The 26939-nt window shown below is 43.1% G+C and overlaps 1 protein-coding gene across 1 annotated transcript in view; it reads left to right on the top strand.

Annotated features, from left to right (window-relative positions):
• Positions 1-26939, top strand: part of LAPTM4B (lysosomal protein transmembrane 4 beta) — a 62871-nt gene that overhangs the window by 1212 nt on the left and 34720 nt on the right. Inside the window, exons 2-4 of the mRNA XM_068396734.1 lie at positions 17713-17824; positions 24797-24870; positions 25477-25599. Coding sequence (XP_068252835.1) covers positions 17713-17824; positions 24797-24870; positions 25477-25599 — 309 coding nt within the window. The remainder of the gene's footprint in view (positions 1-17712; positions 17825-24796; positions 24871-25476; positions 25600-26939) is intronic.

Here is a 26939-nt window from a genome sequence, read left to right as displayed (position 1 = left end):
CGTGCAGAGCTGTTTGCCAAGCATAATTTTTCAAATGATTGCAGACGGAAGCAGATTAGACCCGGGCTTATTTGCTAACTACTGAAATTCCCTTCAGAAGCAAGTGAAAAATGCAGGGCAGGCCTCCATTGTAGGACAGCTCATTAAATAAATTCAATCAGCGTAATAAAAAGGCTAGGTTGACATTTATGTCCTAGAAATCATATAAAATGCTCTATGTCCTATAAAATACATATTTCACCACTGAGAAAATGGTGCATTAGTTGAACTATTTCTTGCTCCTGGTTTAATAAAATATAGTTAAATGCAATATCCACAGCCTGTGGTATCTGGAATACTGACAATATTGAAAAAGATGCCCCTCTTTGCCTGGCTGCAATGAAGTTTCAATAAGTTTTTATATGACCTGAAAGCTTTTGAACGTTTCTTCCAGGATCCTTGTTATTTCTTTCTGCCTTCAGCTGAATGAAGCCTTTTCACATTGGCTCCACAAAGACAAGGATACAGATATTTTAGCTGCTCAGTGGGCCTAAAGATATTTGAGGAAGAGGGAATTCAGTGTACCAGCTGGCCTTAGATAAAAAGAAAAGCCTGACCCCTTTTTAGACTTTGTTACCTATTGAGTCACTAACATTTAAATACCAGTGCCCCAATTTCACATAGTATTTTTACGCAAAATCTGTTTTAAAATTTTCTTTTCTAACTAGCAAGTATTTCCAGATTTCTACCTCTTCCTACTTTGCTTCTTTTGCTTTCACAGATTTTTCAGGGCAGATTTCTGAGTGACTTCAAACTGTCAGTAACTCACAACATGTCAGGGTGCACATTTATTTCTGAGCTTTCTCCTCTGTTGCGAATATTTAGATTTTTAAGGTTAGCTATTAAGAATAGAAATTTAGGTGCACGTTGATAATAAACGCTAAAGCCTTTTGCTAACTTACACAGTTAGGAAGAAGTAAGTGAGGAAGGGGTAGCTCCTTGAGTAAATAGCTATCCTGGTTGAAAGGTCTGATTTACAAAGTCATATACAAAAATACTGTTTTATCTCAGAGGAACAGTTATGATTTGGTATCGTGCTGTTGAGGGTTTACATAAAAATAGGTGCTGTCCTGGTGGCAAATCTTTTCTGTGCATGCATTTTGGGGGATTGCATTACTCCAAGCCACACGTGAGGTAACACTGTGAGGGTTACCTCTAATAAAGTTAAAAAAAAAAAACCCTTTGACTTTTTGCCATGCCAACATGTATTCTGTATACTGTTTGCCATTATGCTTTAAAGGAAACTACTTGAGGAAAAAAGTCCCCCTAGAGAATGAATAGTTTTCTTGTTGCTTTTTCATATCTCACTGCCTGTGAAAGTTAAGTTTTATTAATTCTGTGACAATGAATACAATGATTCAGTAGTAGAGGCTTCTGAAGGAGGAAAAAATAGTAGCTTAGAAGTTTTGACAGGCTTTTAAAATAACTTTTTCACATGTTGAACCAGTTTTGTGTTAGTATAATTTCAGGAGGGAGAATTAAATATGACTAAATGTGGAAAAAATAGTGCATTTCTCTGGGATGATGGTTTAGCTCTTTATTTTTAATGTTTTAATTGGATGTTTGGGATCCTACAAATAGTGGAGAGAGCGGAGAGCTGAGTGATAGGAAATTTCCTGAAAAGAGTATCTAATCAGGTTGCAGAATAGCCTGCACTTCAGGAACTGGTGTGCTGCCTTGGGGAGAAAAACTTAAGAGGGGGTGCTGCAATGTTGAACACAAACATTATGCTGAAGGTGAAAACGGCAGTAATATGGCTGGCTGGGGGCTACTATTTATTTCAAAACCTGAGGACCAGTTTGGTTCAGTTGGTTATTAATCTTTGCTTTTTATCCCACTGGCATGGACTTTACACTTCTCTGTATTAAAACATGAAATCAGAGGTCACAAGTAATAATGCAGAAACATTTTTGGGCACAAAAGTCTTACAAGTGTCATATTTTGAAAAAAAAAATTAAGGAAAATTAGAAAGTCACTTCTAGAAGCTTAGTTTTGTTCCGGACAGTTGTATCAGCGTGCTGTTCAAGGCAGCGACACTGCTGAAATGAGCCAACTTCAGTTCTGATCTCCCGGGTACCAGAGTCCAGGGGAAAACTGGCATTTTTGGCATTTCCAAGTGACCCAGTCGGTACTGGTGAGTCAGAATAACATCCCCATTGGTAACAGCATTTATAAACACAGCATGTCTTCTTCCTGAGTGAATGGACTCTACTTTCTTTACCTAAAACACAAAGAAGGAACAACATCAGATGTGCCGACAGTGTCACGGAAGGATTTCCCACTCTCTCTCGGCACGTGGCAGTGGGGTTTATGCACACCCTGAGGCTCCACCGGCACCGTCTGGGACAATGGGAGTTCTTTCCCCTTGACTTGGGTGGGGGGAAGATGAAACTTTAAGGCATCAGTTCAGAAAAAAAAACATTAAATGAAGGAGTTTCATTTTTGAGCGATGTGTGCCAAGTGCGACCTGCTACCTGTCTGGCTGCAGCAGTGCCCTGGGCACGGGCTGCTCCCCTCCCGGGACCCCCAGGACCCTCTGCCACCCCAGAGGCACCGTGGGAGCTGTCTGCAGCTCGGTGCAGCCTCCTTCCGCGCTCCCCGGGGCAGAGAGGGGCTAAAAATAAAAACTAATGGAAGACCGAGAACCGTGTCTAACCACGAGTTGTCACCTTGTACGGCTCCCTCTGAAGGACATGCGGTACGAAGGTAAATGGAGCAAGCCGAAGTTTTTAGCCAGGGTGGCTTCGACGTTTGAGCTGCTATTTGTGGAAAGCTCAGCATGAATTGCTAGTCGTGACATTTCAGTTCTGGATTTTTCTGAATACACAGTTTAAAACATGCATAATTTCTGTCTACATCCCAGTCATTTTTTAATAAAAGGATTGAATCCTAATGGATGAAAAAATGTACAAGTAGTGGCCTCTTTATGTTGTGAAGCAAAAGAAAAGCACTGCTTGCTATGGCGTCAGTGATTTATAGGTTGGACACCCTGCTGAGATCAGTAGAGTGCCCTTGATCTGATGTCAGAAAGAAAATCAAGGTATATGTTTTGTGACTGGGCCACACTTATTTCCTTGCATATTTCAAGCCCCATGCAAAACAGCATGTATGGCAATGTGCTTAAATACTAGTTAGAAGATTACTGAAATCTTGGCTTACTTGGCAGGGAGTAGAAATCAGCACTGACTGCTCATGTAAACAAAATACACCTACCCTAGGGTCCTTCCAAGCTGCTCTGTCCCCACTCCTGCAACCTTTACACTGTCTGAGGCTGCTCACATCAGCAAGGAGTTGTAAGTGGGGCTCCTTTGAACAGGGAAAATAAAGAAATTCTAAGAAAAGATGAAGTTATTAAGAATTTTCAGACCTGTGAGAATCAGATTTTGAAAACTGAAAAAAGAAGGGAAATTGCACCATTAGTAAGCCTGAGGTTACAGGGAATTTGAAACTTTGTTATCCCAGTGCCAGGTTGTGGGAATTTGCATGAATACAAGTATGAGGCCTTGCGTTTTACTTTTAGAAAATTAGCTGTCTTTGCTTTTATATGGAATGAAATGGACTAAGAATAGAGGATCTCCAACTTTAGCTCCGTATGAATGGTCACACTACATCAGACAGCTCATTGAAGGCTCTATTCCTTCATATGAGCCAGGGATGTTGCTTCCCATGTCATACCAGTGTGATATAGCTGGGACCTTGGGTCAGGTTATCCTGCAGGCACCGTTGTCTTTACCACCTCCACTAACTGTCCAATACTGGTGGCACTGGGGAAAGAAGTCTTGCAGAATGGGCTCACTGTGGGTTCACCAGGTGATTGCCCCTCCATGGCCCAGACCTGGGCAGTGTATTTAGGGGGAAGAGCTGGGTGGTGCCAATGACATGGCTAATTGCCATCCCTTTGTAGGAGATGTAGTGTCAGGGGCAGGTGAGATTTTTCCACTGGCAGGTGAAGGGGTCATGATATAATCTGAAATGATTTGAGATTCCCAGTTCTTGTAGTGGAAATGGCTGCAGTGACTAAATATTTATGTCCCAAGTGCCATGTCTATAAACTCATCATTAGTTTTTCAGTTGTCTATACTTCCTTTCACAAAATGAAAGCTGAGATCTTGAAAAAAACAGTAACATTCCCAAGTAACTCATTGGAGACTTCCTGTGCACATGCTTGTTCATGAGGAGAGTGGAGAGAAATTCATTATGAATAAAGAAAAGTATGAATCCCACTTTCAAAGGCTTCCCTGTACGATTGATGTACATGTTGAATATCCAGCTGAGACTGGAATCAGAGGAGATTCAGGGTATTTGCTCTTGGAGTGGATTGCAACCATTTCATTATCTTCTTCAAGACCAGTGGGAAATAAATGACTGATCCTGCACACAAATATCTGCTCAGGGCCTGCATGGTATTTTCTTAAGAAACTGAAAACATATGTATGTATTTTAAATGCGATAGAGCAAAGAATAAAGACCAGCACTGATTATTAGCATGAACAAAATGCATCTTGTCTGAAGGACCTTCTCAATAACTACATTCTGATTGTGACTTACCTAGAGAGACAGTATTAAACAACACTTAATTGCTTTGAGAATGGCTTCTGGAGAACTCCTTAAAGAACTCCTTCCCACTGTGCACAAACCCAGTCTGGTTTCTGCAGTGCAGGACCGTATCCCACCTCCTTTCTCCAATTGATACTTCAGGGCCTCTTCAGTTGAATTACAAAACAAAGCACCGTATGGGAGGAATTTAAATCGCACAATCAATAAGACAGCTTGCAAAGGCCCTAATCACTCACCTCTGGGTGACAGAATAAATCCATGAACAGGCCAGACAGATTATCTGAAAAAAAGCATGGATTCATGGGTACACCATATTCCAGGTTACCTGTGCTTTCTGTTCTGAGTGAAAATAACCAGGCTGGTGTGTTTGCAGTGTTGCAGAGAGGAACAGAAACAGCATTTTGTCAGTCCTCCCCAGGGTTTGTCATACGTCAGTGTGCTTACTAATGTTCTTGTTTTAAAAACTTTTTAAGTCATTGGAGGGCTAAAATTTCCTGTAAGCATCTTTTGATTTGCATTTACTGAACTGTTTATTAGTCTGTAACACACCACAAAGATTTCTGAAAACTGCTTGAAGCTCTAATCTCCTTACATATGCAAATTTTCTTATATCCCCAGATACCACAGTAGGATTTTTCACAGTGTGTATGAATCATGGCAACTATAGCTGACAATCTGCATCAGTTGTCCAGGATAATGACACGGTTGTCTCTTCCAGTCAACACAGTTATCAATTCAGAAAATGCAAACTTTTGTAAAATACTCTTTTTTTTTTTAAGGCCTTCGATTGGGCAATAAATTCACTGGAATTACAAGGAACAGTTGTCTCCTTCCAGTGAGAAAACAGATGGTTGGTTGTAAGAGGAGCAAAGTTTACATAAATGCTTGTTAAAGGGAAGAAACCCATTAAGAGTCCAGTATGCTATAATTACATTTGTTTTTTTATACAAAAATCATGAATGTATTTATAGAAAGGAGAGGAGATATTATTAATCAAGTAAAATGTTTAGAAGTTGTGTTGAAGGTTAATATGTACCTGCTAGTGAGCCAGAGGAGAACACATTAAGCTTCATAAACTGATCGTTGATTAGACTGATGTCAGCGAAAATGCAATTAGTCTTATATATTCCTGGACATATGGAACGGATGTGCAAAATAGCTAGGAACTAATTTCCTTGATTGCTTGCTTTTTCTCTGGTTTTATTGTGAGGCTCATGCTTTAACTGTAAAACTCTGCAAATTTAAAGTGGCCAAGGCTTGAAAATGTGCACATGAGTTTCTGTGCTGTTCTGCAGAACGGCTGGAGGTTTAAATCCCCAAATCTCCAAACAGCAGAACAGGAAGAGAAAAACCACGCTCGTTGCTGAAGGTGCGAGAGAGTGCTCCTGGTCAATCTGAGGTATTGAATCTGCCAGCAAGGCATTACCGCAGAAATCATCTGGACTTGAGCCTAGTGCACTGTTCCTAGACCTCTTGTGGGTCTGCTCTCCTTTGTCTGTCTGCAGTCAGCCCCGACGACCATCATCCTAGTCCTCTGCCTTAGAAGAGCTTTTTGAAGTGCAGTGCCTGTTCTTTGTTTCATTCCTGGCTTGTGCTGAGCAAGGTCTTGTTCTGTCAGGAGATATATTAAGCTACCTAAAACAGACAGGACAAATGCTTTTGGCAGAAGCACAGGTTTGTGGGAAATTTTCACCTTGTGGAGGTGCATTTTCCAGCTGTGAAACAGCTGTGTGCAGACAGATCAGACACATGTGATCATGTTGTTTACTATTTCAGTAATTATCTGTACTGTACCATCCTTTGTGGTGTGCCTGCTTCTTCCTTGCATAACTAAATTGCTGCCTTGGGTTGCAGAGTGCTGCAAGGATGCAGTTTACTGCTGATGGCCCTGGTCCCTTGCCTGGCTTCTGGGGATATTGCCTGTGGTGACTACCTAAGAATAATTGGTCAAAGGTTTGGTGTGTTTTGGTGTGTTGTGTTTTTTTTTTTTTTGAATTATCTGGGCATATGTGGTTCACTGTCAAAAGTCGGGGCACATTCCTCTCACCAGTGCAGTAACGCATGTCCAAAGAGGCTAGAAGTCAGTCTGCGTGCAGACAGCATCATGGGCTGGTGTGGGTAAGACACACTAGCTGCTGGCCAGGGTCAGCAGCCTTGGGCAGTCCAGCCCAGGTACTCAGCTGCTTAATTTCAGCTGCGTTGACTGGCCCATCCTCTGTCACGAGTCCACGCTAAGGTTCAGACCCGTGAGAGCTGCCATGACTTATATCAACAGTGACACTTTAGCAGGTCTGCCCTCAACCTTTCAGAGTTGTCTGCAAGACTCAAAAATCAATTTCTGGAAGTCAAGGACAAATCCTAACTGACCAGTTGAACAACTCTTTTTCTAATAAGGTTTTAATGCATACCAGTTCTTCGCTAGATCTCCACAGCATCCTGAACCTAGATGTGCTTTAGCAGAAATTGTGAGTCGGTCTGGCAATGTTATAACTTGAACACGGGTATATGATTATATTTCCCCAGGGCTGGGCAGAAGACCTCAGCAATCATTTTCAGGACTTTGCTCAGATACAGGTTCAACTTTCTTTTAATACAATGTAAAAGTAACAAAGAATCCATCAAGAAATTTGCATACAAATATCCTATTTCCTTAAACCATGAACAGAGTAAGATTAAGTACATAACAAATTAAACTGGAGGCAGAAACCTCCAGTGTGCATCCTGCACAGTCTGTCCATCTAATTTTTCTTGTATAAATTTAGTCATTACCATATTTCATTAATAACAGACCTCTTGTGGTTTGGGTTTTAGGACTGTTAAAAGGCTGGCAGCAGGCAATAGTTGAGTCATTTGTATAGAAGAGTGCTGATAAATTACACTGGACTTCCTATATCAATTTAATCAGCATAGCCTTTAAAGTTCAATGGTTAGTGTCATTATAATAGTAAAAGTTGAGATTATATATAAAGTCTGATTAAAATATTTTACACAGCTTTCTATCATATGCTCCCTATAATATGCACTGTGTAGTGTTCTAGTCTGAGGCTGCCTGGATCATTTTTTGACTTCTCATGAGTAACATGGGAAAATAAGCAACACGAATTGCAGACTCTACCCTGTCTTCTCCAGATTAAAGAACATAAAAACTTAATTGCTACTTCTGATCTGACTAATGCTCTCCCTATTCCAGTGCAGTATTTCAGGTAGCCAGAAACATATGCTTTGAGAAACCACACAGGGAAGTAAGAAAGAAAAACTTGTGCAGGGACAACATTTTCTTTTATTCTCCTACTGTTTTAAGGTTGGGCAACAACCTGAAGCAGGAAGGCTTATATTTTGTTTTTAAGATGCTTTGTAATATGACTAACCACTTGCATTTCTGAATAAACAACTCATCCTTTTCTGTTTTCTTCCAGCCTTTCGGCTTCAGTAATAGTGTCTGATAATGAGTTTCCCTGGTGAAAAGGGTGAAGGATTCCCTTTTAACCCAACTTTACGTGACCATCTTTCTGTTTCCGTTCAGACTGTTATGTTTCATCGGGTGAAAAGATAACTAAGTGTGGCTGGATTTCCTTCCTTGGACCACTCATTAATTTGTGCATCACTAACGCATCTGCAGTTTGTCCCCCAGCACTGGAGAGTTGAAACATTTCCATTAGCATGAGGCAGAGGCTTACACAGCAGAAAAGAAAAAGAGAGGTATCTACTCTGACAGCCAGAATCCTCCTGCTCCTCCTTTCCTAGGAGTCCAAGCCACTGACTGAGGTGTGCTCAGATGTAGCTCCTGGGACCTGTACGGAAACTTGAGCACACATGGGGGAACACCTCATTCCTTCTCACATTGTTTGCCTGCTCTCCGCAGCAGTCAGACAGCTGTAAAACCTTTATTGCTAAAATTGCCTCCTTCTTTCCTCTTTAATGAGGATTCAGGAGGGAAAAAATACTTTACCTAACAGGGAGAGAGCGAGAACAGATAGAAAAATATGCCTATACGAGGCAATAGATCATAAACCTCAACTCATCGTCAATGCTAACAGAGAAGTTTGCGAAAGGCACCCCAGACAGTGCAAATCTACCCTGAACTATTGAGTTAAACCCTGAATTTTTTTTTTCCTTTTGTAGGGTTCTTGTGACCTCTTGATGAACTAAAGTGTTCTTGCTTTTATTAATATCTTCTACGCTAAAAGAAAAAAGCAAGAAAAATGCAAAGAACATGCCAAGTGGGAAGGCAAAGGTAGATGGGGAGAATTAAGGATGTTGAGTTAGCTTAACTATACGTTTTCCATACGTTCTTAGTGTTTCTAATAGTAATACTGACCTCAAATAACCAAGTGCTGTAAAATATTCTTCTGTTGTTAGTTTAGTTTCAGGGAGCAAAAATAGTTTACGACTGGGGTTTTGTTTCTATAGTTTCTATAGAGATCGAGCACCTAGAGTTACCTTGAGTTTTTAAAGAGAGACAGAGGATATGGGGGTTTTGCTTGAGACTTTCTTCAGTTTTATTAAAAACCTTTAGGATTTCTTACTAGTAAAATTAATGTCCTTGATGATTTGCTTCAATAACATCTCTGTAGAGGGCAAAAAACTAAACTCTGCCAGTTTTGTGGGGTATTAAAAATATGCTAGAATTGTGCGTGCCGGTTCAAAACCTGGCCAAGGTTTGGGAGCCTTGGTCAGCAACATGCCAAGATGGCTCACCATTCAAAGTCCTCAGAGAAATCTGCTGTTATTTGCTGCTCAGTCACAACGATTTTTGTTCAGAAACATCATCTCCTCTTTCATCTGGTAGCTCGTACTCTGTCAGGTAAAGGACTATAGAGTAAACTACAGTGATGTTTTCGGTAACTAGCTGCCCATATCAATCACAGTATTATAATTCACTAATACGGATTACAGAAAGTTGGGAGGTTAGCCCAGAATGACTGTGTTTTCATTAAATCTATTTTTTCATTATTTTCTATCTCATAAAAACAAAGTTTATCTTTGCAGTTTTCTGTTTTTCTCCCCTTATCTAAAAGTATCAGGTTTTTATACCCACGTTTCAGGGCAATGCTTGGACTCGATGATCCCAGAGGTCTCTTCCAACCTGATTGATTCTGTGATTCTGTGATTCTGTATATTACTGGGGTATTCACTGTCGTTAAATGATCTCTGGAACTGTAAAGGGCCCCCAGCAAGGAGCACAGGCAGTGAGTTAGTTCTCCACCAATGGAGAGATTTAAGGACTATGCTTAAGTGTATCTCTCTTGAGTTCAGTGAGGCTGAAAACAGACCCAGAATTAAAAGTGTATGTACATCTTTCACCACATAGACAGCACCCAGACTGTTACATGCATGGATTCAGTTATAAATTGAACCCTCAATATAAATAAAGCTAGGGGGTTTTCCTTGCTTTTTCCTGTAAATATACGGATCTCTCTTTACCACATTAGGCAGTCTTCAGAGAACTGTAGTAGAATATTTGTAGAGGGGACCCTGTGGACTTCAATAGAAACACTGGTGTATTTTTAATGCAGTGTATCAAGTTAAAGTAAGCTTAATATTTCCTCTTCTAAACTCCTTTATCAGAGCAATTTTATTTCAACTCTTGACTGTAAGCTGGAGGAAGACAGGGAAAAAATAAGCCATTCTAACTCCTGACAATTCTTTTAATATTTACAGACATCTATGTAAGTTGCTGGCTTGAGCGTTTCTCTGTCTGCTTGAGTTAGGAATCAGCAAAAGATCTGTGTTAATGGCATGCTCTTAGGAGCTACTGGAACTAATTTAATTTTAGATAAGCTGGGATAGATACCATGCAGCTGCACTTCTGTGAGGGGTCTGAAATTATAGTGGTACTTGCTTTCTCATCACCTGTTGATGCAGTGGCTCCTGACACCTTCCCTCCCCTGCATTTTATCTCCACGGGTCACCACAGTTCACTGCTGATCTCTGGAATAAATGATGTGGAAAAGAAGGCAACTTACTCATGGGTGGCAGAGGTCTGAAATTTTAGTGCATTATATGGTTTCTAAACGCTGGATGCTGTCTGTGGAAGACATGAGGTTGCTTCCTTGCATCCTAAACGCTGCAAGTTCCCTCTAGCAGAGCTGCCTCACATCGTACGTAAGCTGCTGGTTCTTCATCACGGTAGGGATGAAAGCAGTAGCAGTGGCTGGCGGTGCCAGTCCTAGTCTCAGCACATGCTGCCTTTCTCACTCATGCCTGCATGCACCTTCTCTCACACAGTTGTTGCTGTTTAAAATATCTTCTACTCAAATCTGAAATTGTGTTTTATAAGACCAGAGCAGGAAATCCAAGTAATACTCCAATATTTGGACTAGCCATCTCCTCCACAATATTTCCTGTTTTTCGCTTTTCATTATACATTCTGGGGTCTCTACAAAGCAGAGTTATTTTCCTCCTCTACATTGATGAGATGGATGTATTCCATCTGGTTGCCTGAGAAGCAAGATTTGGGGATTTTTAAAATTATTGTTTTATTTCTGTATCAGGATAAGAGGAGTGTTGGACATTTCTAGGACTTTCTGTGGGATCTTTGTTCAGTCTCTTGTTAGGGCACTCTGGGCACCATCCTGCAGGGGCTGAGCCCTGGTACAGAACTGGGGGCTGATAATGGGGTCCATCAAGAGCCCCCAACATGGCAGGTGATGAACCAGGGCCAAGGGCCATCCAGGGGGCCCAATCAGGAGCAAAAGGAGATGAGACCAGGGACACAGCTGGAGACAAGCTACAACACGCATTTGAGGGGTCCATCCAGGAAGCATGACTGGAGACCGGCACTCCTAGGGTGCCACTGGGCAGGGACTGATGACCCCAGGCTGAGCTGAAATGGGGTCCCGGGCCATGGGCAGGGGTGTGGGGAGGCCCATGGTGGGACTGGGCAGGGACAGTGAGGCCTGTTAGTGCCTCTGGGGCTCCTCTCCTATAACTCTGGGTAGCACTATGGCCATAACCAGCAGCAGGACCTAGCGGTCACAGTTCTGACTTGATAGTGCAAAATCTTGCATTTTGTTCTTACCGCTGAACACCACCCTGCTGCATGGTCATTAACGTGTTTCTGTTTCTCCATCCATAAAAGGACGACAGGTCTCGTTGGGAAGGTATAGGGCTTAGCTGCTTACTGAAACTTGGCATAATGAAAATGCTTTCTAATCATTGTTAATTAGTAGTAACATTATTTGTTGCTGAAGGAATGCAAAACATCTTGAAGGAAATCTTAGCCCTATTGAGAGAGCAGAAAAATCTCCTTTGCTTTTGCTAGAGCAGACATTTCAGCTCTCATACCAACTGCATGTATCAAAAGGAAATCACTTTATGCTCTTGTCCTTGATTATGTGTGCTTGGAAGATGCTACATCAGTAAGTTTTTAGGCACATTAAATTTATGATTTTTCAAAATTCAATGGTCACATCACTTTCAAAACAAAAGAAAGACCCTAACAAATACAGTACACCCAGCTGTGTACACATTTCTTCAGAGAAAGAGGGTGAGCAAATAAACACGTGGTGTATTTCACTTGCACTGCTGACAGCAGAGTTGGAAGGTGCTCAGAGATCATTATGAGGATCTCAAGAGAACAACCTGATAGAACAGAAGAGTGATGCACTAAAGAGCATTAGACAGATTCCTACTGACCGCAGCAGAGTTCAGATCAGGCAAACACAGTCCGTGTTTTATATGGAGACTTAAAGGCAATGCTGACAAACACATAATCTGAATCTGGACATATCCATATGGAGAAAAGAGTGCCTAGGTCAGTATTTTATGAATCTTCCTGACTATTTCTCTACAAAAGATTAAACTTGCATGCCTTTAAAATAGCAACACTATATATATTTATAGTTTCTGATTGCTTGGTTATTTTGAGTACTCTTCTTAAGTAACATATTTATTACTGGCATATGTCCTCTAGCTTTCCACAATGGAGTATAAAGCAAGAACTGGATTGCAGTATAAAGTTATATATGTATGAGAGAGTTATACATATGAGAGAGTTGGGGCTCTTCAGCCTGGAGAAGAGAAAGCTCCAGGGAGACCTTCTAGCAGCCTTCCAGTACCTGAAGGGAGCCTACAGGAAAGCTGCAGAGGGGATTTTTACAAGGGCAAGTAGTGACAGAATGAGGAGGAACAGTTTTAAACTGAGAGAGGGTAGTTTTAGATTAGATATTAGGAAGAAATTCTTTACTGTGAGGGTAGTGAGACACTGGAACAGGTTGCCCAGAGAAGTTGTGGCTGCCCCCTCCCTGGCAGTGTTCAAGGCCAGGCTGGATGAGGCTTTGAGCAACCTGGTGTAGTGGAAGGTGTCCCTGCCTGTGGCAGGGGGGTTGGAACTAGATGATCTTTAAGATCCCTTCTAACCCAAACCTTTCTATGATTCTATGATAATGTTAGAAATTAGTAGGGTTTATAGAATCTAACTTTGAATCTTGACAGTCATCTGATCTGTCTTCAAAGCCAAGCCAAGACCATCTATGGCTACAGCATTCCCAATACAAAGCTATTTAACTGTTCTATGAAAAAGGCAGTAAAGAAGATCTCTAACCCCCTCCAGACAATCTCTTCTGCTGTCTGATTGTTCTTACTGTTCCGCAAGCTGCCTAACCTAGATTTCCTTTTGCTGTAATTTAAATCTGTTACTTTACTCATCTCCCAGCAGATCTGGAGAAAAGTCTATTGCCTCCTTCTTTTCCTCGCCTTTCTGCACATAAAAGACTAAGAGCGTTCCCTCCACCTTCTCCTAGCTAAGCAACCCCAGTTTTTTCCTTGTCAGTGTCATGGTTTAAACCCAGATGGCAACTAAGCCCCCCAACAGCCATTCACTCACTGGCCCCCCAGTGCGATGGGGGAGAGAATCAGAAGGGTAAAAGTGAGAAAACTCATGGGTTGAGATAAAGACAGTTTAATAGGTAAAGCAAAAGCCACGTGCGCAAGCAAAGCAAAACAAGGAATTCATTCACCACTTCCCATGGGCAGGCAGGTGTTCAGCCACCCCCAGGACAGCAGGGCTCCATCACACGTAACAGTTACTTGGGAAGACAAACGCCATCACTCTGACTGTCCCCTCCTTCCTTCTTTTTCCCCCAGCTTTATATGCTGAGCACAACATCGCATGGTGTGGAACATCCCTTTGGTCAGTTGGGGTCAGCTGTCCCAGCTGTGTCCCCTCCCAACTTCTTGTGCACCCCCAGCCTGCTCGCTGGTGGGGTGATGTGAGAGGCAGAAAAGGCCTTGACTGTGTAAGCACTGCTCAGCAGTAACTGAAACATCCCTGTGTTATCAACACTCTTTACAGCACAAATCCAAAACACAGCCCCATACCAGCTACTATGAAGAAAATTAACTTTATCCCAGCCAAAACCAGCACAGTCAGTCACACTTCCCAGATGTCTGACCACCCTCTATTCTGTTGCAGGATCCTCCCCTGGGTTTTTCTTGGTACATTTTAGAAGGACTTTGAAGTGGACCCTTTCTGCAGAGGCCCTGTGGAGGGCGAGTGGGAGGATGTCTTGTGCATCTAATACCCAGGTTTCTGCACTACTGCCCACCACTAAGTAGCTGCAGTGAGCTCATGGGATGTCACTGAGTCATGTTCAGTTTATTCACTGTCATATCCAGACTCCTTTCTGAGGAACTGTTACCTACTCTGTTATTTCTCCTCTACTTCTTCTGCAGTTTGACACAAATGTGATGCTCTGTGCTTATTTGTATTGAATTGTGCTCTATTGTCTGAATTCTTCCATAGTTGATCAAAATCTTTAAACCTTATCTCCCAACGTGCCTACAGCTTGGCATTGTCTGCAAATTAAAGAAAGATACAAGTCACAAGTGACTTGAAATACCAAGTCTTTCAATGATACTGGAAAACCCAAATCAATATATCTTCTGTGCCAGCTGTGAATCCTTGACAGCTATTCTTTCATTACAACTATCCAGCTGTTTGTGCACTCACCTTCCTGCACTTTCAACCAAACCAGGTTTTTGTAGCTCATTTATGAGAATCTCATAATGTCAAATGCTTGCTAAGATGCAAAGAGATGTCATCTACTGCTTTTTCCCTGTCCGCAAGGCCTCTTACCTGTCAGAGAAGGAAAATAAGATGAAGTAATTACGGTTTGTCCTTGACAAGCCCATGGTGATTGTTGGTTATGATCATACAAGTCATGTATGACCATACAAGTGCTAATGGGGAGAATGCTTTATTATCTGTTCTTGGTTTTATTTTATTCTTAAATCTCACAGTCTAGCTAGAAATTCTTTATATGGTCTTCCTGCTTTGTAAAGGCATAATAGTGCTTGCTCTTTCCCCATCCTGTGAACTCAATCTATTCTCAACAGTTTTTCAAAGATCATTGCTAACAGATCTGGTATCAGCTAAACTTGATGGAATTTGCCTATCAAAAAGCATTTATCATCTTACCCAAGAAATTCTCTAACCTTTTTATGTCTTATTACAGCCTGTGTTCCTACACCTTTTTGTTGCTGTTAGTAACCTGTGACCAGATTAGGATGACTTCAAAGTGAGAACCAAAGCAATAAAAATCCATCTTTCCCAGCATACTCGATTATCAGCTTTTTTTCCTCCATTTGCCTGTTCATCAGTTATCTTCCTAGTTCTCTAGAATAATCTTTTAGTCAGGCTGTGTTGTTTCACACTGAGAAATGTTCTTTTCTGCAGTTAGCCCTCTTCACTTCAAGTGATATGAGCATTTTGTTCAGATTTGTTTTAAAATATAGATCTTGGCTACCTCTGCATTCCTCTCATAGCTGATACTCGACAATCCGCTGCTACTGAATCACTCAATGCTACGTTCTTGCGTTTAAGTCACTTATTACATTTCATAGCCAAAGCCTTAGCATATGTGAATGTCTCTCTTTGCCATATGACACAGGAATGTGCGCATCAGACGGCTGTCTATACTGCTGGAGGCTGTCCTGAGGAGCCCCGGACCCCTGAGGCCCCAGAAGAAGTCAGGATAGAGGAGGAATCTGTCTTGGTTGATGAGGGCTGGGTCAGGGACCAATTAAACAACCTGGACGTCCATAAATCCATGGGCCCTGATGGGATGCACCCACGGGTGCTGAGGGAGCTGGCGGAAGTCATTGCTAGGCCACTCTCCATCATCTTTGCTAAGTCGTGGGCAACGGGAGAGGTGCCTGAGGACTGGAGGAAAGCGAATGTCACTCCAGTCTTCAAAAAGGGCAAGAAGGAGAACCCGGGTAACTATAGACCGGTCAGCCTCACCTCCATCCCCAGAAAGGTGATGGAACAACTTGTTCTTGGTGCTGTCTCTAGGCACATCAAGGATAGGGGGATCATTAGGGGCACTCAGCATGGATTCACCAAGGGGAAGTCATGCTTAACCAACTTGATAGCCTTTTATGAGGACATAACCCGGTGGATAGATGATGGTAAAGCTGTGGATGTGGTCTATCTCGATTTCAGTAAAGCGTTTGACACAGTCTCCCACAGCATCCTCGCAGCTAAACTGAGGAAGTGTGGTCTGGATGATCGGGTAATGAGGTGGATTGTGAACTGGCTGAAGGAAAGAAGCCAGAGAGTGGTGGTCAATGGGACTGAGTCCAGTTGGAGGTCTGTGTCTAGCAGAGTCCCTCAAGGGTCGGTACTGGGACCAGTACTATTCAATATATTCATTAATGACTTGGATGAGGGATTAGAGTGCACTGTCAGCAAGTTCGCTGATGACACAAAACTGGGAGGAGTGGCTGACACACGGGAAGGCTGCGCAGCCATTCAGAGAGACCTGGACAGGCTGGAGAGTTGGGCGGGGAGAAACTTAATGAAATATAACAAGGGCAAGTGTAGAGTCCTGCATCTGGGCAAGAACAACCCCATGTATGAGTACAAGTTGGGGGCAGAGCTGTTGGAGACCAGCGTAGGGGAAAGGGACCTGGGGGTCCTAGTGGACAGCAGGATGACCATGAGCCAGCAGTGTGCCCTCGTGGCCAAGAAGGCCAATGGCATCCTGGGCTGTATGAGAAGGGGTGTGGTTAGTAGGTCAAGAGAGGTTCTCCTCCCCCTCTACTCTGCCCTGGTGAGGCCGCATCTGGAATATTGTGTCCAGTTCTGGGCCCCTCAGTTCAAGAAGGACAGGGAACTGCTAGAGAGAGTCCAGCGCAGAGCCACAAAGATGATTAAGGGAGTGGAACATCTCCCTTATGAGGAGAGGCTGAGGGAGCTGGGTCTCTTTAGCTTAGAGAAGAGGAGACTGAGGGGTGACCTCATTAATGTTTATAAATATGTAAAGGGCAAGTGTCAAGAGGATGGAGCCAGGCTCTTCTCAGTGACATCCCTTGACAGGACAAGGGGCAATGGGTGCAAGCTGGAACACAGGAGGTTCCATATAAATATGAGGAAAAACTTCTTTACGGTGAGGGTGACCGAACACTGGAACAGGCTGCCCAGAGAGGTTGTGGAGTCTCCTTCTCTGGAGACATTCAAAACCCGCCTGGATGCGTTCCTGTGTGATATGGTGTAGGTAATCCTGCCCCGGCAGGGGGATTGGACTAGATGATCTTTCGAGGTCCCTTCCAATCCCTAACATTCTGTGATTCTGTGATTCTGTTGGGCTCACATTGCCACCCACTCCTGTCCCCTCAAGGCCCCCCGATTTAGCAGCTCATGTGAATCAGCTCATCACTCACAGCCTCTTTTAAAATTCAGCCTCTTCCAGCAAATCAGCTCCTCTTTGGTCATCTAGCAATTTCACAGGGCCTGTCCCCAATTCCAGCTCTGCTATGCCAATAATCCTTGACTACAACACTCATTTGTAATAATCTCAAAATGGTTGTTTTTAATTGATTTTGCAACAGAACAAACTGAAGTGGATGTGCTAACATGTTTTATAATCCAAAAGAGCAACAGCAACTTGTCTGATGGAGTGGCAGAGCATCGGAATGAAAAGGGATAATCCATGTTTCATTTTCCTGCTTACACAAACCCAGGAAAACTAATTGCAGTGCCAGTTAAATACTACAGTTGTATAGTTGGAAAACAGTCATAGTTGGCACAGACTGCAGTGGGTATGTCCTGCCCAGAGGTTTTTCATGGATTGCTTTCGCAGCCCGACCCTTTTCCCTTTTTCCTCTCTGTAGATTATTAATTCGGTGGTATTGCTGATTTTGCTGAGTGCCCTGACCGGTCCTGACCAGTACCACCTAACCAGCTCTGAATTCGGGGGTGAATTTGAATTTATGGATGATGCCAGTAAGTACAAACTGTCTAACTAATACTCATTGCTCCAGTGCTTATGTAACTGTCCCTTTGTTTCAGCAATTATTATCCTTTAATTATTGCTTCACCTTAGTATCTTACAGATGCATTTTTATTGTAAAAGGTGTATTCATGGTACAGTTCAAACTGGTTACCTGTTAGTAACCTTACCTGTTACCTATTAGTAATCCATCTGCTCTGCTGTGTCCTGGCTTGGCAGGGGCAGAGCCAGCCTTTGACATGGAGATGGTAGTGCCTGCACATGCATAAGAACCCATACTCCTCTTTATGTAGCTGGATGAATGTGTTCATTCACGTTGTACATATTTACACACCCCGCCATGTGCACATGGCATGACTTGCACAAACCTGTTGTAATAGAGGCAGGTATAAATATTAACTGTATAGTCATAGGTGTTTTAGTGATAACCCAGGGCTGCTTCCTTCTCTCACCAAAGGACATCATAGAAAATCTTCAATATGGTTTCAAGGAAGGGTGAGCCAGGCCATTTATGTCTCCTGCAAAAACCTCCTGTCCTTTGCAGATGTTTCTTTCTTCCATGACTGTTTCAAATTGTTTGGTGATGTTTGGTCTGTTGATTTGCTTTAACCGTCTAATTCATATCTGGAAAAGTTTTCCCTCAATGTGATTTTGATAAAAATGTCTGTTTATTTTCATTTCTGCTCCCAAGATTGTTACGTTCAAAATTTCTCTCAGTAATCTGAAACAAGGTCTCCTGCTAGTTACACTGGTGTCTTGCTGCTCAGAATCACACCCATCCACAGCAAAAGGCTCAAAGTCCTTTCCTCATTCCGACTGAAGTCAATAAAAATATCAATAGGAAAAGGAATAGTCCCATATGTGAGAAAAATAATTGCACCCATGGTGTGTCAGAACTGCTGGGTATCAGTTAAGGGATGCTTATTTCCACAAGTTTTTTAGTGCATATATGCCTTGAGGGTCTACATTTAATGAATACTAAGGGGCAATTGCTACTTTATTGTGTCTTCATTGAAAAAGCACCTACAACTTCCGACTAAAAATCTTTTTATATAACTGGATTTAAGAAAGTAAGGACCACAGTAGATACAGATGGGCTCCTAGTTGATTCTGACATATTAAAACTGACTGCTTTGTCCTAATTCTCAGAGATTAACCTTGGTAATGACTGTCTGTCAGTGTGGTTTTATATAGCTGACATCAGAGGCCTGCCAGTGCCCAAGGCTTTAAAATAGTAATTCTGTTTTGTAATGCAATAGCTGTCAGATCAAGTACATTGGGGATTTCCATCTACACTTGAAAATTGTATTTTCTGTATTTTTTTATTGAGGCTTCTGAAGTGAACCCTGCAAGACTGACTGTAAAAGGATGGCTTGTGGGCCAAGCGACCTCATTTCCATTCGGTAAAGGGAACATTTCACAGGCAGATAAATTACAAATGAACATTTGAATTAATATCTCCTTTTATTCTTTGACTCCCTCTGGTTTAATGCCTTACTGAGTAAAGGCAGCTGAATCAGACTACTGGCTTTTATAGTTACTGGAAAGAGCTGGCAGGAGATAATTTTTTTTCTTTAAGTATGACTATATTTGTTCAAATCTGAGGAAATATTTTCTTATGAGATAAAATATCAGAAAAACTTCCACATGCTCTTCTCCTGTCCTACTTTTATTTGTCTTTTTTGAAGAAATCTTTCCCAGGATAGCTACATGTGCTAGAATTCTTAGATGTGAAACCATGAGTACAAAATACAGGAGGATACATCAATTTTTATGCTAATGACGATTCCAAAGTTGTTATCTATATGTACATGTGTTGTCAAATAATAATGATGGAAATACTAGTAGCCATTATTCTCATTACTACTTTTGATGCCTCTATCGACAGCAAACCAAAAAAGAATGCAGACACAGATTTTGCCTGTAAAATTGTCACTCTTTACCTACCTCCTCAAATAGGCTCCTTCATACAAGATCTGAAAATATCAGCTGGAAATAAACTTACCAGCTGAGTCATAGTAGTAGAATTATGGCTAACCTGGAGTTAATGACCAACTTCCCTTGATTTCCAAGAAACCAGGATTCCCCCAATATTTGTATTCATATTTATTTCTAGCTGTGCTCAGGCCTGATTTATAGAGAATTTTCAGTTTTCTATTCCAGCAGTGGGAAAAATTCCTGCCACATGCAGAGCCAGACCCAGTCTAGTGCAAACTGCTTGAAAATGCCAATGCAGCATCAGTTCTTCTGCGAATGGTTGCTCAGCCTTAATTTCAGGATTTAGTATGGTTCCCAGGGCGTTACCAGAGGCTCCAAAATGCCTGTTTGATTAAGCAGAGGAAGGATTTACCTGAGCACTTAGAAAAAGCTGTCAGTTATAGCTTTTCCCTTCTATTCTAGAAAAGGAAACAAGGGGGAAAATAATCTGCCAAGACATGCCATGTGGCAGATGGATGTACTGGAAAACACCCGCGTGTGTGGTTTGGCTGGTCTCTGAGACGTACATCTGAGAGCCGGGGAAAGCACTGGGCTTCCTCCTGTGCTGGATATTCAGCTGAGCCCATTTAGTCTCATCTTTCTTTTTATTATTTCCTTAGAGCCTGAGGGAGTTTATGAACTAGAAGCTGGACCAGGAAAAATTAAAAAAGTGTGAGCTGCCCAGTGTAATATTGCTGCTGTTAAAAGACTATTAATCTCTGGGCAGGAGATGGAAAAGGCCTATAAATCATTTTGACTTCCCAGAGGGTTTCACCTGAGCCTCCTGCTCAGGTTCTCTAGATACACAGACCATGATCCTGACATGTCAACAGCCCAAACAAGCAGTGAGTGTTGCTTGGTTTTATTTACTGCCTTCAGAGTGTCACAGATCTGTGCAATACTTCGTAAGTCGTATGACAGCTAGGACTGAAATTCTATGTATATCTCCTATAGAAATTGATGGGCACTTTGACACCGGTGTCAGCAACTCAGGCCAAAATCTGCCTGTGTCGCTGCCCTGGGATGGGCAGAGGAGACAAGCAGAGGTCTCAGGGCAGGGTAGGGTAATGTGATGGTCTCTCTGCTGAACGTGACATGTATCCAGGGCTTAAAAAGATAATTCAAATAGCAAAATGTTGATAAAGAAACCTACAGAAACCTACAGACAGCAGGCTTGGACTTCTGTTGGGGAGTAAAGGGGAGCAGTAGAGTACATACCCTTCCTGCCCCAGTCCATCAACACCACCCATGTAGCATGAGCCCCATGTCACAGGGAGGGGGGAAGAAGCTAGATGCCTGCCCCAGCGTAGCATATTCAGGGCTACATCTTCCCCTCTAGCCTTGTCCTCTGGAGTAAATGAGCTGGGCTCAAAGGTGCAGAAAGCTCTTTCCTTCTCATCGACCTCCCTCCTTTGCCGGAGAGAAAATGCCACCGGCTCATGGGTTGCGCCCCAGGAGGCTGCACGACAGCTCTCAGCAGAGGCACTGAGCTTGCACAAGCAGCTTGGAGGAGAGAGCGAGGCAGTAATCCTTAGCTGGCCGTAAGGAGGCCAGGCTGCTGGATAAATAAGGCTAGGAGGGTGGGCAAAAGTGCCTGAGGATTGCAGGCTGCTGATCAGCAGCTTTCTGGCTCCTGCTGTCAGAGCTGTGAGCCAGCAATTAACTCCAGGGCTGGGGCAGGTGATGAGCTGGAGGATTTGAGGTCTCCATCACTCCACACAGGTCCTGGCTCAGGGACTGGCCTCACTGGCTGCTCCTCCCTGTCCCCACAGCACCCGCCACCAGCCTCCTCTGCAGGAGGAGAGGGGAAGGCAAGGAAATGCTTGTGAGATGGGTTCAAGGGAGCTCAAATGGCAAAGCTTGCCATGTACACAAGCACCCCATGGCAGGACCTCTGCCCAACCCCAGCAGCATCTTCTCCCCAGTGCAGCAGGAAGGTAGGATCTCAATGCAAGGTATAAGAGGAAAAAAACCCAAGTGGTTTCTTTAAACCCAAGCGGAAAACTCAAAGAGCCATCTAGGACAACAGGCTGTATAACCACTGCAGTGGTCCAAGTACAGCCCTTCTAGCCATGAATACCACAGAAAGTACAGCATGACTGGAGAAAAATTCACACACCCCTCTTAGCTTCTCATTTAATGGGCTACATATCTGGTTTCATTCTGATTAACTGAAGCCGACACAGCTCAAAAAACCTGATGAAGCCTTACGTGAGAAAGAACCAGCTTAAGCCAACTAGGACTTGGCATGGTGGAGCACAGCTAGAGAGACAGCGGAGACAGGGAGCATGAGTGTGTCAGACCAGAGCTTCAATGTCAAGTTTATCACAGTTTGCTAGGCTCTGGCTCTGAACCAGTACTGCCGTGGTCACAAGCAAAGCGAGGCCTGTGACTGCTGCATCTGCTGCAAATGACAATGACAGCAGCTTTGCCTTGGGAACAGTGAGTAGGTGACTGGGATTAAGAACGGATAGAATAAATATGTGAGCAGTGCCTTCAAACTGGTGGTTAAAATAAAAATATTGATTCAAGAGCCTCTTATACAGAGTTTCAGTTGAGGTTAGTAACTACAGGCAGCCATTTTCCATTTCTCTTCTTTTCGTTCATTACCTCGATTGTACCTGGTCTATTCAATACAATTTTGATTCCACAGGATGTATGTGGGCAGCCAGAGTAAATGACCACACAATTAAGAGTGTCTGAAGAGGCTGCAGTACCTTTCATTAGTACAAGTTTGTTTTGTGGGTGCTTCCTCCTCTTGAGGGCAGAATTCAGATCCCCTGTAACAGGCATAGCACAGCCTTGCAGCTCCTAAAAAACGGGAGACTGGTCATGGCAATGCAGCTCAGATGCCTGTGCTGGATGTCTGGATTCTCTACACAGTAAAAGAGGAGAAGGAGGTGCTTCTGAAGAGCAATTTGGGATGCACTGAGGTGTCATCCCCTCCTGAATTATGAGCAGGGAGCCCAGCTGCCTCCCGATGGCATTTCCAAGCACCCACAAGCCGAGCTGCATAAAAGCCACCGAGGAAGAAGCAGTGAGCGCAGGGGTGCAGATAACCTCAGTGCTGAGTGCTGTTGCCTCTCCTGGGTGAGACCTGCTTATTTTGACAATAAGACAAAGATTCAAGCATTTGCACTGTGAGTAAAGCACATCTAGACTCCAGGCCCTCATCAGACTGCAGTGGTTTAAATGTGCTCCTCCAAGTGCCCAGAAAAGGGGCTCTATTCATTAAATTAGGAAGTAGCCTGCAACAGGATGACTTCTGTTGCATTTGAGTCCCTATGCAATCACAAGGACAAATTTTGGGAGCAAGAGAGAAGAGAGCAAGAGTCCTGAAACCCAGGACACAGGCAGTGTCCTGGAAAAGGGGAAACTTGGGTTCCTAAGTCCTTAATTCTGCTGTTGGTAGGCACAGTACCCAAGGAGCCTGTAGCTCAATGTACATAAGCACCCTCTGGAGATGCCCTCACCAGCTAGCAACAGTCTCCAGAAATTTAGATTAGTGCCGGCAGGAGCTCTGCTCTAATGCAAGGTTTGTGTTCCCTCAGGCAGAGGAGGATCAAGGACTGGGTCCTTTGTCTTCTACACGGATGATCGTACTGGTAGGCTGGAAAAAATGACAGACAAGACTTAGTGTCTGTCCTTCCTCTTCTGCCATGACCTGGGTGAACCTGCACTGCTGCCTGGTGGTGATAGGTGAGACCTGTCCACAGCTACCTTTCAGGGACTTTGATGAAGGCTCCAGGGCACCTACCCAGAACCTCATTTTAATGCAGCCAGGGAGGTGGAGGGACTGTCCCATGCTGTGAGATGCTCCTCATCGTGTGCTGGAGTTAGATGTTGGGGCAACTCTGTGATCAAATGGAGTCATCCTCACACTTTGAATGCCTCCAAAGTCAGGCAGTGATGGGTAGTGAACAGCCTGAACATCGTCATGTATTAGTGTGTCTCAGGTCCTCCAAACGTCTCATCAAGGCAGGTAGTTTAAATAAACCTGGTGATGGCAATGTGAACAGCAGGTACCTCACAGATACCAACAGAGGTGGGATCTCTGAAGTCACGTCCAATATACCTCACGTCCTCTCTCCTCTTCATGCGCTGGCTTAGCCTTGGAAAAGTAGTTGCAATGTTCAGTTGCATTCCCAAACTCACTATAAGTTCGGATTCAGAAATACACTTCTGGTATCCTGACTATGGCCTGTAATGATATCAAGGAAGGCGTATACGAAAAGACCAAACATACGTAATTTTTTCTCCCAGGATCTCCTTCCAGCTGTTGGTGGCTTCAAAACTTCTTAAATCTAATGAAAAGTTAATTGAAAGCTGAGCGGCAATAGAAGAAAAAGATAGGAGTCCAGTAATTACTCCAATCAAAGCCTTAAAATATTTTCCTGCCTTTACTACTTCACCTTTCCTGACAGTTATACATCTTCATTAATAAACTGTATATCTCTGTAGTATTCTTGGTTGAAATGAAAATTTCCAAGGTGTTATTTCTGCTCTAAGATGCCTCTACCTGCCAGTTTTGCTTCTAAAAATTCATTTCTCCTTTTCCAGAGTTTCGAGAGATATGTGAGCAATGGTATACAGCTGCTATGAGTGCAAAAACAATCTGTAGTGCAGAAAAGCAGAAACCTTCTGACTATAGATGTCATCATCACTGGCAAAATAGTCTTCTTGTCAAGACTGCTCCTGATCTTTGAAAATCCTCAGAAAAATTAAACCATTCATGGCATCTGCACAGCCTCCTACAGGCTGCAGAGGCTTGCACAGTGTAGTTACTGTCTGTGATTCTCATATTTAGGAGGTTTCCCACAAAAGCCAGAGATTTCCTCCAGCAATGGCTGAATGATGCACCTGACCCCATCTCCACCTACTTCACTTCCCACGCTGCCCTTTGAGATGCTCTGCATGAGGTAGATGGCAAAATAACTGAACCGAGCTCTGAATTTATCTGCAATCATTTTGATGTGTTTCTCTTCCAGATATGTGCATTGCCACAGCAATTTCTCTTCTTATGATTCTGATCTGTGCAATGGCTACATATGGCGCATATAAGGTAATTCATTATATTTGGTGAAGACATGAATCAAGTAAACTATACAACTCTGTAGAAACAAAATTAAGAAAATTGCTTTCTAACAATTTATTGTTTAGTTGTTTAGCTGAAAACTGAGAGGGGAAAAAAAAAGTCAAAGAGGCAGCAGAACTGATTGCTTAGATCAGTGGTATCCCAGGGCCTCGTGCTGCAGGCAGGCAGACTGCCCCGTTGTGTTGACTGTCTGCAGTTTCAAATATGAGTAAGCTCTGGGCAAACTGTGAATTCAGAGAACTGAATCTTGTACTTACCAAAGTTAAGGGAATGTTTTCCCATTCACCTCCCAATCCTGTGGTTTGTCCCAGTATTAATCCTATTAATTAGGGGGGAAAGGTATCATGTGGTTTCTAAATGTCCTAGTATAATGAGTTGTGGGACTTACACCACACATATTACTGCAGTTCAGCAGCCAAACTGGCTTGGCCAACCCTTTTGGCTGAATGTCATATTTCTTTTAGCCGATTTAACACTGCTTTGTGTGAAATATTCCTTAGATTTTAGTGCAGAAAGATATATCCTTCTATTTTAACTTGTGGCTGATGAGTTTTTATTTTATTTCCTTTTTAGCAACATGCAGCTTGGATCATCCCTTTCTTCTGTTACCAGATCTTTGACTTTGCTCTCAACACGTTGGTTGCCATCAGTGTACTCGTCTATCCTAGCACAATTCAGGACTACCTCCGCCAGCTGGTAAATCACTTGATGTTCACAAGCCTTTGGGGGCTTTGGGGGAAAAAACCTGCAAGATGCACTGTTTGTTCTGGATTTCTAGCCAACGGTTTCCTGTTGACTTCCTATGCAGTTCTTGAAAAGCCCTCTCAGTCCTTGCTAGTCTGTATTCAACATCCTTGCAAGGTTACATTGCTAACTTATTACAACACTTGTGCAAAGCTCTGGAGTTTGCAATGTCGTGGAAGCTCTCAGCACCACTTCATTTAGAATGAGGCTCATATTGCAAGACATAGATAATAAGTAATTGCTTTTGGATTCAGAGTTACTGTGTTCATATCCAGTGGCTTACTTTTGGTGCTATTTCATGGATGTTTTGTTGCTCCTTTTTAATTTATTTGGTGGCTTTAACACAGATTTCATTAGGCAGGAGTTTGATTCAATGTAGGTTTGTTTTTGCTAGAAAATATTTTTGGATTCTCTCTTAGGGACAATTAGAGGCTCCCTTCTTACCATAGTCTACTTTGGCCAAACGTCCACAGCCAGTATTGCGTAAGCTTACGAGATATGATTGCAACCACCTAAAGTAAAGACAAGAGCCCACCAGCCTCTGTCTCATCAGAGGACCATGTGCCATGTCCGTCAGGGTTCAGGTGGAGCTGGAGAGCTCTGGAGAAGCCAACGCTGCAGCTGTCTCTGAAAATCTGCCTTGAGAACATGAATACAGATTAGCTTGGCTGTGAACTTTGCTATGTGGATGAAAAACTAGCTAGGGCAGTATAAATAACAGGTAATGAGAAGCAGTGGGCAGATAAGTAGCCACACAAATCTGCGGGAAGAGGCAATGTGTCAAGGCAGCGGGAGCAGGGGTGCATCAGGGGCCTGTTATCCTTCGCCTTATTTAACACCCGCCTGCATTCACAGCTGATGCTACACTGGAAGAGAAGCAGAGGAATAATTCAAAAGGTTCTCAGAGGTACAAGTAGAAAAGAGCAAATTATGGTCATAGCTTGGTGAGTGCTTGAAGTTGGCTCTGCCACTGGCTGGAGCCCTCCTGCCCATCCTTCGCCTTCAGTCCCTCGCTTCTGCACCGGTGACAGCCCTGCTCTTGTGGCAGCACAAGCGTTCGTGTGGCTGCAGGAACTCCCCCCGCCTTCCCAGAGCATGGATCATGACCAGGTTTTACTCACTCTTGGTCTCTGTGCGAGAACACGAGGGGGACAGCAGCAGTCTGGGAGCTGAGCACCAAAAAGCCCCTGTTCTTCTGCTGAAAACCTGGTGCCACATCTGGAGCTGGTTCACTAGAAAGGCAAAGAGCAGCTGATTCTCTCAAAATGTCTGCTAAAACATCACTGTTTTAT

This window comes from Nyctibius grandis, chromosome 3, assembly GCF_013368605.1.
Source record: "Nyctibius grandis isolate bNycGra1 chromosome 3, bNycGra1.pri, whole genome shotgun sequence".
Lineage (NCBI taxonomy): Eukaryota > Metazoa > Chordata > Aves > Nyctibiiformes > Nyctibiidae > Nyctibius > Nyctibius grandis.
The sequence above is the reverse complement of the archived record's forward strand: the minus strand, read 5'-3'. Positions and strand labels throughout refer to the sequence as shown.